Genomic DNA, 15537 nt, shown 5'->3' with positions numbered 1-15537 from the left:
TTCGGCCCCCAAGCTTGAGGATCATGGATGAGGAAGCTGTGAGCTTCCTGCCCCCCCTTCCACAATGCTATCGGACACCCCCAGAGAACATCTGTGCCAGTAGCCAGAGCGGCTGGCAGTCGGGGATGATGGGAGTTAACTCAGCGTCGTCAGCGGAGCAGGAAAACCTTACTCTCAGGGTCGTGGGTTTGAGCCCCACACTGGGCGAGGTGACCCAACCCTAAGCTAATTTCACTTTCCCAGGAGGTGGCAAATGATGCTGCCAAACAAAGCCTTTGGTGCATCGCAAGGGATCCTGAGTCCCTGGGTAGGAAGCTGAAGGACCGTAAGGCACAGGGGGCCCCCTGCCAGGGGGTTATTTAGCTGTGGCTCCTGCAGAACCATAGAATCACAGAATCGTAGAGTTGGGAGGTACCCCCAAACGGCATCTCGTCCAACCTCCTGCATTGCAACGAAAGCATCAATCAGAGATGGCCACCCCCACCTCTGCAAAGCGTGGCTTTCTTTAGCCGTACAAAGGGGGAAACAAGGAGGTCTCCGTGTTGGAACTAAGAGCGGTCAACACCCCAAAGATAAACACACACACAAATACAGGTACACAACACACAACCAGGGGAGGGAACACAAGAAACACCGAGGAAACAACTCTGAACGCAAAGCCAACAAGGAAACACATCACGAGACACAGGACCGCAACTCAAAATTAACTGAAGGGCAGGTAAATGGACAGGTGGATTCCTGCACCTGGAGGGGTTTAACTAGATGTCCTTTGGGGGTCCCTCTTCCAACTCTACCCTTCTTTGACCTGTTTGGGCAGCACGCCCTGTACGTTGTGTAATGTGTCGTGCCGCTTAGTGTGTTGGTTAGAGGGTTGGAGCAGGAGCCAGGAGAACCTGGGTTCGAATCCTCACTCGGCGCCACGAAGCCCTTTGTGTGTGACCTTGCACCAGTCACCACCTCTCGGCCTAACCTACCCCACAGGGTTGTTGTGGGGATGAACTGGGGTTGGAGGAGAACCTTTTACACCACCTTGAGCTCTTGGGGGCAGGGGGGGGGGAAGGCGTTATCTATCAATGTGACAGATAAATAAATGAATGAAAAAAATCAGCGTGGAGAACTGAATTTAAGGTTGGAGATATAAGAAGTGGAGACCGACACAGATTCATCCGTCCCTCGATATAAGAGACAGGAGGAAAGCAGTCCCTGAAAAACGAGAGGATGGAGAAGACGAAAAAAATGACTCAGAAATACTTCATGCGGTCATTTCTACATCCGTGTGAGAGCCAGTGTGGTGTAGTGGTTAAGAGCGGTAGACTTGTAATCTGGTGAACCGGGTTTGATTCCCCACTCCTCCACATGCAGCTGCTGGGTGACCTTGGGCTAGTCACACTTCTCTGAAGTCTCTCAGCCCCACTCACCTCACAGAGGAAGGGAAAGGAGAATGTGAGCCGCTTTGAGACTCCTTTGGGTAGTGAAAAGCGGGATATCAAATCCAAACTCTTCTTCTTCTCTTCTCCGTTACTCCAGTCACCAAGCCAGAGACCTGGGCCCACGACACCCCTCAAAACATTGCGCCGGCCCTCACCCTAGCTTCCGAACCGCCACAAACATTCACACAAGTGGGTTTATAACACTTAACCCTGGGCAAAGGCCATTTAAAGGCAGCCGAGTTCTGGCGAAACCGCAGGTGTGCCCAGCTGCGTAAAGGTTAACTTTTTTCCCAGATACTTCCGCGCTTAACATACAGCCTCCTGAAAGAGGCAGGGCTAGCATAGTGGTTAGAATGCCAGACCCGGGCCTGGGAGACCAGGGTTCAAATCCCCACTAGGCCATGGAGCTCCCTGGGGGGGGGCCAGTCGATGCCTCTCTGCTTGACCTACTCCACAGGGTTGATGTGGGGATTGGATGAAAAGTGGGGTGCTGGAGAATATATGAACACAATAAATAAATATATATGTAAGACCTTGTGACCCCCCCAATCCTTTGCCAGAGGGAGTTTGGGGTTCCAAAAAGGACTATCTGGCACAGAGAGTGGTTCACCGTGCAGACAAAACACACCTTGAACACCTGAGCAGGTTCTTGGCCGAAGTGTCACCTGCCCCACCAACCTGACCGGTTCACCTCACCTGATCTCAGCTGCTTGATCCTCCCGTTGCTGGCGCTGGGGTCGACGGGCAAGAAATCTTTGAACCACGTGATCTCTGGGTCTGGGTTCCCACTGGCTGCGCACAGCATGGTGGCGGTGCGCGTTCGCTCCACCACTTTCAGCTGGGGCCCCATGTCGATGATGGGGAAGCCGGAAGGCAGCTGGTCCTCTGTTGGAAACGACACAGGGGAAAGAGAGAAGGGTTAGGCCGTGCGGAGGCGTCGTTCTCTGCGAAGGGCTCCAGGAGGCATGGGGAAATTGTGACCCGGGGAGGCATGGGAAATTGTGACCCGGGGAGGCATGGGAAATTGCGACCCGGGGAAGCATGGGAACTTGCGACTCCCATGCACCCCGGTCGGAAATGCTCTCTTATAAGAACATTAGCAGCTGGATCAGGCTTATCTAGTCCAGTATCCTGTTCTTACAGTAGCCGACCAGACGCCCCAATGAGAAGTCCACAACTCTTCCCCTTGCAGTACTCAGAAGCATACTGCCTCCAACAGCAGAGGCAGAGCATTGTAGCTAGGAGCCATCCTCTTTTAAAGCATCCCAAGTTGTGCCTCCTGTGGAAGGGAGTTCCACAGTTTTAACCGTACACTGTCATGAAGAAGTACTTTTTTCTTTTTTTTCCTGGCCTCTCCTCGGCTTTGTCGGATGCCCACGAGTCCTTGTGTTAGGAGAGAGGGAGAAACGCTGCAGCCAATCGGAATCCCCACCGGGCGTTTGGCTTCCAAAAATAGTTCGCAAACCAGAACAGCCACTTCCAGGTTTGCAGCGTCGTCAACAACAACAACAGGCAGACTCACAAGGCAGATTGGGCATGTGCTTAGGGCACCAGCAAAGCAGGGGAGCACACACACATAAGCATATATTTTTTAGGTATTTGAACATTTGATAGTTAAAGAAAAAAAACCCAAAGCTTAGGAGCCATCATAGAAGAAAAAATCAGAACTTAGGCTTCTTTGCACTCCACACTATTCCCACATTTTTTCTCTTCTCCTCCCCCCCCCCACCTAAACTGGACAGCGGACGGACACTTTCAACGAATGCGAACAAAAATAATTCAAGGACGTTATATCCTGCCATGTGTTGCAGCAAACCTATGCTTTACTATTCTATCAATCTATTTGATAAATATTAATTGTTACGGATGTAGTCTTCACAGTGGGTTCGTTTCGATTCGTACTTGGTTGCCTATGGAGGCGGGCGCAGTAATATTTCCAGCGCTTTGGGCCCCTGAAGGTCTTGATCCGAGCCAGGGGTTGGAGATCAGAATAGACCGATAAGGTTTTAGCATGATATGAGGCAGGGAGAGAAAGGCTGCCTCTCTCTACACAGGCACCAGCAAACTTTTTCAGCAGGGGGCCGGTCCACTGTCCCTCACACCTCGTGGGGGGCCGGAGTATATTTTTTTTTGGGGGGGGGGGGGGAATGAACGAATTCCTATGCCCCACAAATAACCCAGAGAGGCATTTAAAATTTTACTCATGTACCTTCCCCATGGGACCCAGGTGGCGCTGTGGGTTAAACCACAGAGTCTAGGGCTAGCTGATCAGAAGGTCGGCGGTTCGAATCCCTGCCACGGGGTGAGCTCCCGTTGCTCGGTCCCAGCTCCTGCCCACCTAGCAGTTCGAAAGCACGTCAAAGTGCAAGTAGATAAATAGGTACCGCTCCGGCGGGAAGGTAAACGGCGTTTCTGTGCGCTGCTCTGGTTCGCCAGAAGTGGCTTTGTCATGCTGGCCACATGACCCGGAAGCTGTCTGCGGACAAACGCCGGCTCCCTCGGCCTATAGAGCGAGATGAGCGCCGCAACCCCAGAGTCGGACAGGACTGGACCTGATGGTCAGGGGTCCCTTTACCTTTACCTTTACCTTCCCCATGGGGAAGGTATTGGGAAGGGTTGTGATGGACAGGATGGGGGTGGGATAAAGGATGAATACTTAAAGGGGATATTTTAAAGGCTGACCACGGAACTCCGAAACCAGAGGGGAAACGGTGTATGAGACTGGAAGAAATATTTAGGTATTAGATAAGATGTGATTTATTAATATTTGAAATTGGAATCGGTAGAAATATAGGCTACAGTGTCAGAAAGTTAGTTAAGAGAGGATGTAAGTAGTTGAGATGTGGAATTTGATGTTCTGTTTGATAAGAATAAGATTTAAGATATGCTGATTATAAGTGTAAGACTAAGATTAGGCGTAAGAAAGAAGATTTTACAAGGTTACAAAGTTACTAAAGAAGATTAGAAATGAACGCAGAAGAGAGGATGTGAGGAAGTCCCAAATTTAGAATTATAAAAAGGATAAGGATGGATAAATAAGTGTTTTGTTTGTGCGCATTTTGTTTTGTAGTTTTGTAGTGTTTGTATTTGTATTTTGTGTATGTTTATTATGAAAATTTAATAAATTCTTATTTAAAAAAAAATAAAATTTTACTCATGTAAAAACACGCTGATTCCCGGATCGTCCACGCAGTGGTGTAGCAAGGTGGGGGCAATGGGTGCATGCCGCCCCCAGTGCCACCTTGGAGGGGGTGACATTCTGGGCACCCCCCCCCCCGCCACAGAAGCCACCACAGAAGCGGCAGCTTCGGAGAGGAAGAGCAGTCCGGGCTGCTCTCCGGCAGCGGCTTTGGCGTGGGTGGGGGGGGGGGGAGAGGAAGAGCGGTGAGCAGGTTTGCAAAGCCGGGGGGGGGGGGAAGAGGCACCCAGAGTGTCACCCCCTCGCTTCATGACTTGATCGCGGGGTTTGCTGGCGGCTTGGGGTGTGTGTGACACAAACAGTTACACACTGGGTACCACCTAAGCTTGCTACGCCTCTGCGCCCACGGGCCAGATTTAGAAGGCGCCCCCAGGCCTTAGCTTGCCTCCCCCTGCTCCACACCATTCGGAATTTCCTGTGCATTCATCTGAAGCGCACCCGGTTTGTTTGCATCATTCCATGCGGAGCGGGGAAACGTCTTGCGCCTGATTGGCTGGGTGTGACATCATGCTCCGAAGCTCCCGGCTCCTCCGCTCAAGATGCCGCCCCTTCCCAAAGCTTGTTAATTTCACAAACTAATTAATCTGCCAAGAGATAGATCAGCCCCTCTTGACAGGCAGGAGGGGAGGGTGGGTGGATTATTATATGAGCGGGGAGATCGGGGGGGGGGGGAAGGGAGGGTGCCTTGCGACAACTATTATTACGGAGTGTTTCTAATTAAACAAAAATGTTAATCTTGTGGCACATTGTGCAGAATTCCTCGGAGTTTAATTAAAACAACCGCGGCTGGAGGCGTGATCAGATTCGAGATGAGATCTGCGAGGGACGTGGCTCCCAGAGGCTGGGCACATGCCACCAACCGGGGGTGGGGGAATGGGGGGGGAGATGAGAACCCCCACCCACCCGAGAAGGGCACTGCTGGCATGCAAAAACGGGGAACGCCGGCGCGCATCTAAACACCCAAAACGCCCGGGGTTCCCAACAAGCAGTCAATCGAGCCTTGCGATCTGGCCCGGCATCCTGTTCGACGCTGCCCTCGGCGGGTTCAGTGGCAGACTGGCATCTGAGGGCAAATCTCCCAGCGCCTGAACTCAAACTCAGGGCATGGTTCCTGCCCAAACCTTTGATGCTCAGATTGGGGTGGCGGCGAAGGAGCCAAAGGCCCACAGGCAGGAAATACGCAAGCAAAGGCTTTGAAGGAGGATAGCCAGTGTGGTGTAGTGTTTAAGAGCGGTGGACTCGTAATCTGGTGAAGGAGAAGAAGAAGAAGAGTTTGGATTTGATATCGCGCTTTATCGCTACCCGAAGGAGTCTCAAAGCGGCTCACATTCTCCTTTCCCTTCCTCCCCTGCAACAAACACTCTGTGAGGTGAGTGAGTGGGGCTGAGAGACTTCAGAAGAAGTGTGACTAGCCCAAGGTCACCCAGCAGCTGCATGTGGAGGAGCAGGGATGCGAACCCGGTTCGCCAGATTACAAGTCCACCACTCTTAACCACTACACCATGCTGGCTCTCACACTGGTGAACCGGGTTCGCGTCTCCGCTCCTCCACATTCATAAAATTAGAAGGGACCCAGAGGGTCATCTAGTCCGTACGGGCAGTTGTCCCATACGGGGATCAAAACAAGCCTTGTTAGGAAGGTTTGAAGGAGCTGGGTATGTTTAGCCTGGAAAAGAGGAGACTAAGTGTGGTGTAGTGGTTAAGAACAGTAGACTCATAATCTGGTGAACCGGGTTCGTGTCTCCACTCCTCCACATGCAGCTGCTGGGTGACCTTGAGCTAGTCATAGACTTTTGAAATCTCTCAGCCCCACTCACCTCACAGAGGAAGGGAAAGGAGAATGTAAGCCGCTTTGAGACTCCTTCGGGTAGTGATAAAGCGGGATATCAAATCCAAAACTCTTCTACTGCCTCCTCAGAGATGGAGTGGGTTTGGTTCCTGACAAGTCCAGAGGCGGTGCTGGTGGCCGAACAGGCAGCGTGGAAGAGCCAGAACCAGCCTCCAGCAGGGGAAGCCTTTGCCTCGAACTCCTTCACACAACACAGGGGTGAACTGTGAAACTCCCTCCTGCAGGAGGCAGTGATGGGCTCCAACTTAAAGGTAAAGGGACCCCTGACCATTTGGCCCAGTCGGGGAAATAAATGCAGACAAACTACACAAAGTACCACAGTGGTGATGATGATAATATGGCACTAAACCAAACCAAAGCAAACCACCACAAACTGGCTAATAAATGTAAAAGGGAATTTACGAGAATAGTTCCAGTTACAGGTGGGTAGCCGTGTTGGTCTGCCATAGTCGAAACAAAATAGAAAATTCTTTCCAGTAGCACCTTAGAGACCAACTGAGTTTGTTCTTGGTATGAGCTTTCGTGTGCATGCACAGGTATCTGAAGAAGTGTGCATGCACACGAAAGCTCATACCAAGAACAAACTCAGTTGGTCTCTAAGGTGCTACTGGAAGGAATTTTCTATTTACTAGAATAGATAACTGAATGGAGATTGGCTAATAACCATTGAAACAAGCAAAAACGTATTACAATGCCACGTGCAGATCAATATTGGTTTTGCCAAAAACATGGAATGAATTATATGCACGGTGAACGTTTCAATGTCTGAATAGCTGAACCATTCAACAAGTGGCTGAGCACTGAACAGCTGTGCCTGTGAATAGTTTCTTATTTTGTGCTGTTTTGTCTGATTAGCCTCAAACTGATGAAGCTTTGTGGCGAAACCTGTTGCAAATCCGGAGGACAGGTCTTCTTTCATTTGCCCACCTGTGTTTATTCCATCACGGTGGTGGCTATAGACAGGTGAAACTCGAAAAATTAGAATATCGTGGAAAAGTCCATTTATGTATGCAATTGTTTTCATTAGCTACTGGAGTTTTATATATGAGATAGACTCATGACACGCAAAGCGAGATAAGTCAAGCCTTTGCTTGTTATAATTGTGATGATTATGGCGTACAGCTGATGAAAACCCCAAAGTCGAAATTGTTAATTTGGGGTTCGCCATAACCATCACAATTATAACAAATAAAGGCTTGACATATCTCGCTTTGCATGTCATGAGTCTATCTCACATATCAGTTTCACCTTTTAAGCTGAATTACTGGAAGAAACGAACCTTTCCACGATATTCTAATTTTTCGAGTTCCCCCTGTAAATTCCCTTTTACATTTATTAGCCAGTTTGTGGTGGTTTGGTTTGGTTTGGTTTAGGGGAATAAATGCATGAATGATACAAATAAGAAGCGGCCCTGGTTTAAGGAAGCTTCCGGTGTATTCCTGTTGGAAAGAGACGGCAGAAATTTGGAGCAGGGAGAAGAGGGGAGAAAGGAAAGAATGAAGGGTGTTGTGGAGGCACAAAGAGTCGTGCTCGCCCGCTCTTTGTGAAAAAGCAGCGGTTAATAGATTCAGTCTTTGTCCTTTTAACTCTCGCCAGCAGTTACAAATGAGTTTGGCGCAAGGGGAAGGAGAAGGCGATCTTTGCAGCCCGAAAGCCAAGAGACAGGTCAAAAGGATAACTTTGTCTGAGAAAAGGAATTGGGGTGTGTGTGTGTGTGTGTGTGTGTGGCTGCACAGAAGAATCCGGTGACACTTTCTGGACCCTTGCTGATTTCGGAGGGGATTCGATTGCAAACCGGGCAACTCCGGGGCGAGCAATTAAAGAAGCCCTGGAGCTCTTGCACCCCAGACTCGCTCCTTGAAAAAACAGGACTTTTGAGACGAGGAAAATGGGTGGTGAAGGGATTCGCTCATAGGTTCATGGAACTGCAGAGTCGGTGGGGGGACGACAGAGGGTCATCTAGTCCAACCCCCTGCAATGCACGAAATCTCCACGAAAGCATCTGTGGCTGATGGACACCCAGACTCCAAGGAATACGTTTTACGCGTTCTTTCCTCTTTCAGATCGGGATTTACTCTAGGGCGGCAAATATTGTGCTGCACCGTGCAAAACTCTCTAGGGAGAGTTACAGGTAGGTAGCCGTGTTGGTCTGCCGTAGTCGAAACAAACAAGCAAAAAAAAATTCCTTCCAGTACCACCTTAGAGACCAACTAAGTTTGTTCTTGGTATGAGCTTTCGTGTGCATGCACACTTCTTCAGATACACTGAAACAGAAGTCACCAGATCCTTATATATAGTGAGAGAGTGGGGAGGGGTATTACTCAGAAGGGTGGTGGGAATGGGAATGGGTTATTGGCAGATAGGTGTGGAAAACCTATTGACGACTGTTAACGACTGCAATTGGTCTTACAGGAAAACACAAGGGATGAGATGGCTAAAGATAGCTTTGTCATGTATAATGAGATAAGAATCCAATGTCTCTATTCAGACCAGGTCTCTCCATGGTTTTAGAATAATTTAATAATAATTTATTATTTATACCCCACCCATCTGGCTGGGTTAAGTTTGGTAATGGTAAAGGGACCCCTGACCATTAGGTCCAGCCACGGACGACTCTGGGGTTGCAGCGCTCATCTCGCTTTACTGGCCGAGGGAGCCGGCGTACAGCTTCCGAGTCATGTGGCCAGCATGGCTAAGCCGCTTCTGGCGAACCAGAGCAGCGCACAGAAACACCGTTTACCTTCCCACCGGAGCGGTACCTATTTATCTACTTGCACTCTGACGTGCTTTCGAACTGCAAGGTTGGCAGGAGCTGGGACCGAGCAACGGGAGCTCACCCCGCCGCAGGGATTCGAACCGCCAACCTTCTGATTGGCAAGCCCTAGGCGCTGTGGTTTAGACCACAGCGCCACCCACGCCGCACTCAGTTTCCCTTTCCTCTGTATCACGAAACCCAGGAGAACATGATCACTTCCTCTCAAGTTTCCAAGTACTTCCACTTTATTGACCAGTTCCTCCCTATTGGTGATAGTGGTAGTGTTTTGGTCAGACCACACCTGGATTACAGTGTCCAGTTCTGGTCAGCACAATTTAAGAAGGTTATTGGCAAGCTGGAAGGTGTGCAGAGGAGGGCGGCCAAGATGACCAAGGCTCTGGAAACCAAGCCTGATGAGGAACGGTTGAAGGACCTGGGTATGTTCAGTTTGGAAAAGAGGAGACTGAGATGAGATACACTATCCAGCTTCAAATATCTGAAGGACTATCCTATGGAAGATGGAGCCAACTCGTTATCTCCTGTTCCAGAGGATAGGACCCAAATCAATGGATTAAATAACGAGAAAGGAGATTCCGACTCAACATTCGGGAGGATACTCTGATGCGAAGAAGAAGAAGAAGAAGAAGAAGAAGAAGAAGAAGAAGAAGAAGAAGAAGAAGAGGAGGAGTTTGGATTTGATACCCCGCTTTATCACTACCCGAAGGAGTCTCAAAGCGGCTCACATTCTCCTTTCCCTTCCTCCCCCACAACAAACACTCTGTGAGGTGAGTGGGGCTGAAAGACTTAAGAGAACTGTGACTAGCCCAAGGTCACCCAGCAGCTGCATGTGGAGGAGTGGGGACTCGAACCCGGTTCCCCAGATTACGAGTCTACCGCTCTTAACCACTACACCACACTGGCTCTCAGAGCCATTCGAGAGTACAACGGACTCCTCTCAGGTGGTGGTGGACTCTCCTTCCTTGGAGGATTTTAAGCAGAGCTTGGATAGCCACCAGTCCTGGACGAGCTAGCTGAAATCCCTGCATTGCAGGGGGTTGGACTAGATGACCCTTGGGTCCCTTCCAACCAACGCTACAATTCTATGACTTGATGGGCCGCTGCCCTGAACCAGCAGGGCTTTTACTAAGTCCGCCCTGGTTGTGTGCTGAGATTTTACTCTTACTCCCCACTCTCCAGTCCTGGCAGCGGTCCAGTGGGGGGGGTTAGGGGTGAGGGTGGGGGATGCAGACAACTTCTGCTTAACGCCAGGAGCGTTTTCCGGCTGGGTGGCCGCCTTTTCCTGCTAGCCGGAGAGAGCCGCTGCAATTAGCACATCAGCTAACGAAGCTTTGAGAGCCCAGCGAGGGGGTGTTGGCTGTGTCTGAACCGGGGGCAGCACTAGTCGGCCGTTTAATGAGCTTGCCAGCTGGCCGGTGGCAGCCCTCCCTCCTCGGCGGACACTTCTGCCTGTTTGCCGGCCCCCAACGGAGGGGGAGACGAGGCACGATGCTTCCTGGGTCCCTAACCCCAGACGAGCGACAGGTGTGGAGCTTGCAGAGGCCCAGAGCTTGAACAGCTGCAGTTGCGGGGCAATCCTAGCCTTGCGTAATATATTCCCCCCCCCCACACACACCCCGCTCTTTCCGCATGTTTGCATTTGTCATCAAAGAGGGCTCCCCCCCCCCTCGACGGCATTAAGGATCCATTTGAAACGGTGCCCACCTTCGTGATTTATTCGCTACCAACGCTCCAGTACTTAATGTTCGCTATTTGTTTTGCTACCCTGATATTTTCTCCAGTTTTTTGGGGGGGGGTGGGTGGGACGACAACGACTGCCTTTTCCCTGTTACAGGTAGGTAGCCGTGTTGGTCTGCCATAGTCAAAACAAAATAAAATAAAAAAATTCCTTCCAGTAGCACCTTAGAGACCAACTAAGTTTGTTCTTGGTATGAGCTTTCGTGTGCATGCACACTTCTTCGGTTTGTTCTTGGTATGAGCTCTCGAGAGGTCCGGAGGGTGGCAACACGGCAACAGGGCCTTCTCTGCAGTGGCTCCCCATCTGTGGAATGCTCTCCCCAGGGAAGTTCGCCTGGCGCCTTCATTATGCACCCTTGGGCGCCAGGCAAAAACATTCATCATCGTCTTGGGTTGGCAGACATTCATTTCCCTTTTAAAATGTGTTGGAGGTTACTGGCTTTTTCTTCCAGTAGCACCTTAGAGAGCAGCTAAGTTTGTTCTTGGTATGAGCTTTCGTGTGCATGCACACTTCTTCAGATACACATGCACACGAAAGCTCATACCAAGAGCAAACTTAGCTGGTCTCTAAGGTGCTACTAAGGGGAAGAAATGGAGGCAGTGAGAGATTTCACTTTCTTGGGTTCCATGCAGATGGTGACAGCAGTCACGAAATTAGAAGGCGCCTGCTTCTTGGGAGGAAAGCAATGACAAACCTAGACAGCATCTTAAAAAGCAAAGACATCACCTTGCCGACAAAGGTCCGTATAGTTAAAGCTATGGTTTTCCCAGTAGTAATGTATGGAAGTGAGAGCTGGACCATAAAGAAGGCTCATCGCCGAAGAATTGATGCTTTTGAATGATGGTGCTGGAGGAGACTCTTGAGAGTCCCATGGACTGCAAGAAGATCAAACCTATCCATTCTCAAAGAAATCAGCCCTGAGTGCTCACTGGAAGGACAGATCCTGAAGTTGAGGCTCCAGTACTTTGGCCACCTCATGAGAAGAGAAGACTCCCTAGAAAAGACCCTGATGTTGGGAAAGATGGAGGGCGCAAGGAGAAGGGGGCGACAGAGGATGAGATGGTTGGATGGTGTTCTCGAAGCGACTGGCATGAGTTTGGCCAAACTGCGAGAGGCAGTGGAGGATAGGCGTTCCTGGCGTGCTCTGGTCCATGGGGTCACGAAGAGTCGGACACGACTGAACAACAACAACAAGGTGCTACTGGAAGGAATTTTTTTATTTTATTTTGTTTTGCCTTTTCCCTGTTTATGGTGGGTTTTTTCTTTTTTTGGGTATTGCCCACTCCTAGGAATGTGGGGAGAAGCCTTAAATGAGTGTCTAGGGTTGCTTCTGGCTCAGCCGTCCCGACAGCGGGCCCACAGATTTTAGCAGAGCTCTCTGTAGCAAATATTGAGGCTGATAGCACAAAAGCTCGTCGCTCTGATGTCGCTTTTGATGCGGATGTCGGCTGTAGGCAGGATTCTGGCAGCCGAGCAATGGAAATAATTTTTTTTTTGGGGGGGAGGTCTGCATTTGTTGTGGTGGTTTAGGAACATACGGGTTTGGGCTATTGAGGAAAACCTGAGGATCCAGAAGACTCCCCATGTTGCAGGGGGTCGTATTAATGACCCTCGAGGCCCCTTCCAAATCTACAATTCCATGATTTTTATTTCCTGCGCTTTGGAATTCCAGATGGCCAACGTTCATCACCCACTGTGTATCTGAAGAAGTGTGCATGCACACGAAAGCTCATACCAAGAACAAACTCAGTTGGTCTCTAAGGTGCTACTGGAAAGAATTTTTGATTTTGTTCATCACCCACTGTCCCTCAGACCTTTGGGGGGGCGGAATATATATACACACTGTGGCGATCACCCAAACTTAGGATTGGCATAGAAGGAGTTAAAAGGAATCACCAATAAGAACCTTTAGGGGGCGGGCTTATGTGGGCTATATAAACCCCTCCCGGGGAAGGAAGGGGGGTCTTTTGGGTCTTGTCTTTTTGGTCAGGGTCTTGGTCTTTGTCTGGGGGCTTGTTGTGGGTATTGAGAGGCTGGAAGGAGGGTGGCAAGGGAAGGAGTAGGAACAAGGGCGGGAGAAAGCGTTGGGCACGGTTGTTAACAAGAACACAACCAAGAAAGAACTGTTTATTCAGAAACCACAGGCTTATGTACTAAACTTCAAATACAGTGGTGCCCCGCTAGACGAATGGCTCGCTAGACGAAAAACTCGCTAGACGAAAGGCATTCGTCTAGCGGAAGGCTGCCCCGCAAGACGAAAAAGTCTATGGGGCTGCCTCGCAAGACGGAATTTTTTTTTCCGTCGCGAAAACCGCTACTTGAATTGGTGCTTCGCTAGACGAAAAAATCGCTAGATGAAGACACTCGCAGAACGAATTATTTTCGTCTAGTGAGGCACCACTGTAAAATAGTTTTGTTCCAATACTCTCCTTGACTGAACTGAGTGAAGTAAATACCAGACAGACTGGTTGGTGGCAGCGGTTAATTAACGATGTATCAACGGACCGTTAAAACGTCTGGGGGACCTGTGCAGGTTGAGCGAACCGCCACACACACACACACACACATTTTTTTTGGGGGGGGGGATGAACGAATTCCTATGCCCCACAAATAACCCAGAGATGCATTTTAAATAAAAGCACACATTCTACTCATGTAAAAACACCAGGCAGGCCCCACAAATAACCCAGAGGTGCATTTTAAATAAAAGCACACATTCTACTCATGTAAAAACACCAGGCAGGCCCCACAAATAACCCAGAGGTGCATTTTAAATAAAAGCACACATTCTGCTCATGTAAAAACACCAGGCAGGCCCCACAAATAACCCAGAGTTGCATTTTAAATAAACGGACACATTCTACTCATGTAAAAACACGCTGATTCCCGGACCGTGCGTGGGCCGGATTGAGAAGGCGATTAGGCCGGATCCGGCCCCCTGGGCCTTAGTTTGCCTACCCATGGTCTAAGGTATACGAACTTGCTCTCTTGTGATCACTGCACCAGGGGTAATTGACTGAGCCCAACAGCAGAGGTGCGAGGGACTGATCCAGCCACCGGGCTGATTGGAAGAAGGCAAGTTCAGCGCTGCAGTCCATGCAACCCATCCATGGAAGGCCGTACCGACCAAATGATCCTGCAACAACTTACACAGAGGAGTGGCAAAGTTATGCACCCTCAGAGGATGCTGGTTTTAAAGAAGGGAGCTCAGAACAGTGAGCTGTGCAGAGGAGGAAGGAGACTAACATTTTGTTTTTTAAAATTAACAATAATAAAATGTCATGTTTTGGGGAAGAGACGTTCAGTGGCTGAGCAACTGGCTTGCCTGCAGAAGGCCCCAGATTCAGTCCTGTTTAAAATGATGAGATGCTCAGTAATGGAAGGGGGGGGGGGGAGAATCCCACTCTTGGCCTGATACCCTAGAGACGCACTGTCAGTCAGAATTAAGAGCAATAGACGGTTGGCAGTAAAAACGCAGCTTTCTGTGCTCCTAACAACCAGAACGGTAATACTTCTTTTTCCCCAGAAACCATCACAAACAACTGCAAAGACATATCTGTTGCCCTCCAATCCCAGCCCCTTGAGACGCTGTTAAGATAAAGCGGTGGCCTCGCCTGATATGGAAACCCTCCCTGCTTAACTCCCGACAGCGGAGATCCTCGGCGAAGCGACACCTTGCCACTCACTGGGAGAGAGAGGCAGAACGCTAAGCGGCACAACGTGTTGGCATGACGGAACAAGGAACTGGGGGGCCTCGCGCCGAGCTGCGGGAACGCCACCTGCTCCTTTGCAAGGCGGAGTGGCGTTTGGTTGAATGTACGGGAGCAACGGGGAATAGGGGTGGTCTAAAACACTGAGCCTCTTGGGCTTGCCGATCGGAAGGTCGGCGGTTCGAATCCCCGTGAGCTCCCGTTGCTCGGTCCCAGCTCCTGCCAACCTAGCAGTTCGAAAGCACGCCAGTGCAAGTAGATAAATAGGTACTGCTCTGGCGGGAAGGTAAATGTGCGCTGCTCTGGTTTTGGCAGAAGTGGCTCAGTCCTGCTGGCCACATGACCTGGAAAAACTGTCTGCAGACAAACACCAGCTCCCTCGGCCAGTAAAGCGAGATGAGCGCCGCAACCCCAGAGTCGTCTGCGACTGGACTTAGTTGTCAGGGGTCCTTTACCTTTTTTTTCACGGGAGCAAGAGAAAGTGCAAGGTGTTCCCTTGTTGAGAAAACAAGGAGGAGGTGCAGAACTTCCTGCAGGAACTATCTGCTATAATTATTATTATTAGATATGGACTCAAGGCAGTTTACAGCTAAAAGTAAGAACAGCTGACAACATAGGGGGAAATCGTTAAAAAACAATTAAACATGGATAGAGTTAAATCTGCCTATTAAAAGCATACAGGCAATTGCATTAAAAATGGCACAGCACCAGCCCTTACAAGCACTCAAGTCTGTTGGAATCTTCTACTGGCAGATCCAACGCACATTCAACTTGCGGGTATGCCCTGCAGGGTTTTACCCCAAAGAAGCAGCCTTAGAATATTGGGACAGACAAAACG

General features: G+C 49.9%; 1 protein-coding gene across 9 annotated transcripts in view; it reads right to left on the bottom strand.

Annotated features, from left to right (window-relative positions):
- Positions 1-15537, bottom strand: part of PTPRS (protein tyrosine phosphatase receptor type S) — a 170932-nt gene that overhangs the window by 134985 nt on the left and 20410 nt on the right. For all 9 annotated transcript variants that reach the window (XM_033136957.1, XM_033136960.1, XM_033136958.1 and 6 more), the window contains exon 4: positions 2127-2315. In XM_033136957.1, coding sequence (XP_032992848.1) covers positions 2127-2315 — 189 coding nt within the window. The remainder of the gene's footprint in view (positions 1-2126; positions 2316-15537) is intronic.

Source organism: Lacerta agilis, chromosome 18 (genome assembly GCF_009819535.1).
Source record: "Lacerta agilis isolate rLacAgi1 chromosome 18, rLacAgi1.pri, whole genome shotgun sequence".
In the NCBI taxonomy this organism is placed as follows: domain Eukaryota; kingdom Metazoa; phylum Chordata; class Lepidosauria; order Squamata; family Lacertidae; genus Lacerta; species Lacerta agilis.
The sequence above is the reverse complement of the archived record's forward strand: the minus strand, read 5'-3'. Positions and strand labels throughout refer to the sequence as shown.